The 4,657-nt window shown below is 45.1% G+C and overlaps 1 protein-coding gene across 7 annotated transcripts in view; it reads right to left on the minus strand.

The window, feature by feature from the left end:
• Nucleotides 1-451: 451 nt before the first annotated feature.
• The window catches only part of LOC119312618, an 8,574-nt gene continuing 4,368 nt past the window's right edge, over nt 452-4,657 (minus strand). The window contains exons 1-4 of one of the 7 annotated variants that reach the window (XM_037588349.1): nt 3,029-4,557; nt 2,025-2,275; nt 1,049-1,124; nt 452-894 (exon numbers count right to left, since the gene is read on the minus strand). In XM_037588349.1, coding sequence (XP_037444246.1) covers nt 658-894; nt 1,049-1,124; nt 2,025-2,275; nt 3,029-4,063 — 1,599 coding nt within the window. In that variant the 5' untranslated portion in view covers nt 4,064-4,557 and the 3' untranslated portion in view covers nt 452-657. Of the gene's footprint in view, nt 1,125-2,024; nt 2,276-2,774; nt 4,558-4,657 lie in introns of those variants that run through there. The other 6 variants (XM_037588357.1, XM_037588352.1, XM_037588351.1 and 3 more) reach the window with 6 other exon arrangements.

A 4,657-nucleotide genomic window follows, 5' to 3' on the forward strand; every position in this document is an offset into this window, starting at 1 on the left:
TAGAGTCAGGACTGCCGTTTCAACCTTAGAGACCGTATTGATCACGTATTTCCATGTACCGGGACCGTATTGAAGCAATACGCAAGTTCTAGGATTAAGTTGGACGTCGCCAGCGACTACGAGGACTATAGATGCAATTATCTCAAGTCTACACTGAAAACTTGATTTCGACAAGTGTGTCCTGGTTTTCGGGTAGCTTTGCTCATGTGTGACGGAAAACAACGATTGTCCCAGCAGGAACTTTTGTCTGCAAGCTCCATTTTGGTTCAGGAGAGCCTCACGGGCTAAATCACGGGCTAATCGTGCATCGTGTTGCAATTTTTGAACTCAGATCTATGCACTACTTTCTTCTCTTGGCTTCAATAAGCCATGACTCTCATCAAGAGATGGGGAAAAAAATTGCTTGCCCAACGTTTCACTCACTGTAAATGAGAAGCAAAAAATCGAGACAAAGATCTGGAGGTTGCTTGGTAATCAAGACAAAGAACGTTCGGAATATATTTAGAGGCACAATTTCAAAATGCAGCAATGAAGCTTCATTTTGTGTACAGCAATGAAGTTCAAAATATATTAGGTCTTGGCTTTCTGAAACATCGTCTACGAAAACTGAATAACGCTTCTGCAGCTTCCTGCACTAAAATTGAATGATGCTATCAATCAATTAGCAAAACAACTGGATATCAAATGTTCTACTATGGAATGAGGATGAACGCTCAAGAGATATATCGACACGGCAAACTTTTCCAAGTCCCAAACACAAGTTACATAATACGCAACAGTACATACCCTTTTTCTGTGTGTAACAACTGAGGAACTATTCCACACAAGGGCAACTTCATACCTTATTATTACTGCTTCTGCGAAACTGCGTGTTTCACCACCATTACCATTGGTCTGGGGAAAGGGACAATGAATCAAGGGTCACATTTCTCTGAAGGTAAAGTATCGTCAACATTGCAACCACAGTTTTTTTTTTTTCATTTCCCAGCATCATCTTTGCTGGTCGCATCTCAAGACTTCACGAAACATTACACAAAGGATCAATCACCTCTTGAGCTTCATACAGCATGCCGCGTCCATGTCCATAGACCGTGCTGGTAGACTCCAGGGAAATTGGGGGAACCCTGATAATAATGGCATACAATTTCAGTCTATAATTGTTAAGGTTATAGCGTGAGGCAGAAAGTTATCCTGTCAACCAATTTGCATTGATGACACAAGGTGCTAACTTGGCTCTGTAGAGTGTAGACTGCATTTTTTAACAACTGGCTAGTGTAGAGTGCTGGCATACTTGCATCTAGCCAGTACTGGAGAGGCATATAACATTCATCAAGTATGACGGGGCAGTAATTGCAGCTAGATCAGGTACTATTTCTGTGTTTGTGTCAACAGGTGTTCTGTTGCCTGATTTGTTTGCCAAACTTATTGTTTAAATTTTCCTTCAAAGTTATTAGAAAATTAAAATTAATTTTAAAACGGTTACAAGGTTTGGCAGTGAAATCAATGTTGCCTTTGGCCTTGTTCTCTTGGCATCAATTGGCCAGCCTACATCAAGAGGGGGAAATATTCGTTGACAACTGAAAGCAAGTTCAGTGTCTCCTTGGGAAGAACAGACTAACTGTTATCTCATTGTAATTATAGGCATAGCTGTAGTTCAAATCCTTTGCTTTGACAAAATACTCCCTCTGTTGACAACTATAAAATGTTTTGGGTATTTCAATATGGACTATATACGGACTGAAATGAATGAACAAACACACTAAAACGTGTCTATATACGTCCGATTCAGAAAAAACATTATAACGTCTTATATTTCTGAAAGGAGGGAGTAAATGTCAAAACAAGAGAAAATAAGGGAAAGTTCAAGGCAAAGGCTGGCGGTAGCTTGGTAACCTGCACATGGCACCAGGCGTTCAAAATATTTTTTGAGAGGCACAGATTCAAAATATGCACAATCAATAAACAAGCTTTTTATGAGTAATGAAGCAGGTCTATATATGCTTTCTGTGAATTTTCAGAATCACCTTTTTTTAGTCAATGAATCATCTTTCTCTGGTATGGTATACAACATATTATTCAGGATCATCAACATTGCTACCAAAAGGATCACCTCATGAGTACCCAGCTTCAACATTGCTGATGCTGAACTCTTCACCGATTCTTCATTCATGCAGTCTTCGGAACACCACCCAAAGGACCAGTCACCTCTCGAGCTTCGTATAGCGCTACACCCATGTCTGTAGACTCCAAAACAACTTCTCCGTTTGGTGGAACCCTGACAATAAAGGATCAGTCCATAATTGCAAAGGCTATAACATACTGTAATCTAGTATGATAGAACAGCACAGCTACAATTACTGTCAACAACTACAATTGCAAAGGATCTGTTGAGTGTTGACTGCACTTTCTAACAACTGGCTAGTGTTTGGGAAGAACAGAGTACTATATACAAATAAATTGCAGAGTGATGGGATATTTGCAACTAGCTAGTACTAGAGAGGCGTATAACCTTTCTCAAATAGGATAGCACAGTAAATGCACTTTGATACGATGCCAATCACAATGCACACATCATAACAGAAATACTAGCCTCTATCGAGCAACACCTCAAACAGCAACACACTCATAGCTGGGTAACCACATCACCGCAGAAAGTCATAGGCTCAGATCAACTATGGACATATTCAAACAACAGCAGATCCGAAAGAGCACTGAACTAATTGCAGGTTATTTGCTTCAGCAGGGCTAACAGCTTTTGGGAAGAGCATCCTAACCTATTCTCGAGGTCATGGCTGGTGTAACCGAAGGCGCCCACAAAGCCCCCCTCCTTGATAATGTTGGACCCATTGTCAAACAACTGATGTGCCTGACCTACTGTGTTCTCCTCCTCCTCCCCTCCTCCCTCCTGATCACCCGCACCCTCACTGGGTCCAAACGATGGATCCTTTTGCTCACCTCGGGGCACAGGAGTGTAGAAGCTAACAATTGGAATCAAATTACATAAGCCATGATCATCACACACCCTCACCCGCTCTGATGGTAGTTCAATCGTGAAGAGGCCAGCAACCGTGGTCATGAAAATGACATTTGCTCCCTCAGCAAAGCCCAACACATACAATGAACTTGCTGGCTCCATGAGGGCACCATCTGGGAGCAAATTTTGCAAGTAAATGACCCGGCTCAGTACCCATCGGTCATCGGCGCCTTCAATCACCCTTGTCCACAATTTGAGATGCGGATTCATCTCTTGGCTAACTCCCAGTCCACCGTCCTCCGCCAGCATGATGTTATATCGGGCATCATAGATCGACTCATAGTTCGGTGGGTCCAAAATGGCCAGGCGATGCCGTGCCAAATCATACTCTAGGATGAACCCATCATCAGACATGAAGTAGAGCAGAGACCTCCCAACAAGCACGCTGGAAGAAAATGTAAAACACATGGGCAAGTCATGGAAAATCCAGCGCAGCTCATCCCAGCAGTCGGTTTCCGACGAGTATAGGAGCGTCAACGTGACACACACCCCGTTGTCACCGTCACCGTCTTGCTCGACGCAGAAGACGAATAACACGCCGAAAGGGCCTCTGAAGCAGTCCCGGTGGTCACACCCGTCGGCTGCGCAGAACACGGCCGCGGTGGCGTACACTGTCAGCTCCTCGTCCCGGCGGATGTCATCGTACGCGAAGGGCACCGGCACGCGCTGCTGGGCGCCCGTGGTTGGCTCCCACAGGAGGAGTTCCTGTGCGTCACCCTTGGAGAGGAAGAGGGCGCGGCCGTGGCGGCAGTCGAGGGCCCGCCAGGAGCGGGAGTCCGGAGCGGCGAGGGAGAAGGACGACGCGGTGGTGGGGGTGAAGTGGGGGACGCGGTCGTCGTCGCAGCCGTGGAGGAAGCCGAGCACGGGGGGTGCCCGGTGGAGCTCGTGGAGGCGGCGGCGGAAGTGGGGGCGGGAGACGGCGCAGCCCCAGGCCTTGCAGAGGAGGGAGGCGCGGAGGAGGCAGGCCGGGTCGTCGGGCGGGAGGCGGAGGAGGATCTCCTCCGGGAGTGGCGGCGGCGCTGCTGCCATGGGGGTGGCTAGGTCTGACTCTGTGTGTTGAGATTGGGGATTTTGGAGCCATTTTGCTTTAACTAGGTCCGGGATTTTGCCGCTCTAACTTTTGACCACTTTGCTTATGCCACTCTAGAATTTGACATTTTACTTTTGCCACCCTTAGTTTTTGACAATACATCATAATTGTCATTTCGTGGCAAAAACAATAATTTTAGAGCGGCAATTGCGACACATTGTCAAAATCTAAGAGTGACAAAAGTGAAATGAAAAGTTATTGCTTTTGCCACGGAATAGCATTTGTGATGTATTGTCAAAAACTAAGAGCGGCAAAAGTGATATGTCAAATTTTAGAGTGGCATAAGGAATGTAGGCAAAAACAAAGTTTTCCTATTTTGGAGCCTCACTTTTCCACTGTTCAAACAGCAAATTTCTTATGTTTTTTTTGAATGAAAACTCCTGAAACATCGAATTCCTGAAAATTGCAACGTTATCTCGCCCGTACCTTGTATGCCAAATGCAAAATCCCTACACATATTCATTTATCGCTTTGTGAACAAAATCTTTTTATTAATAAGTTGCCTGGATTTAATTTATTCATCGGTCGACTTT

Source organism: Triticum dicoccoides, chromosome 5B (assembly GCF_002162155.2).
Source record: "Triticum dicoccoides isolate Atlit2015 ecotype Zavitan chromosome 5B, WEW_v2.0, whole genome shotgun sequence".
In the NCBI taxonomy this organism is placed as follows: domain Eukaryota; kingdom Viridiplantae; phylum Streptophyta; class Magnoliopsida; order Poales; family Poaceae; genus Triticum; species Triticum dicoccoides.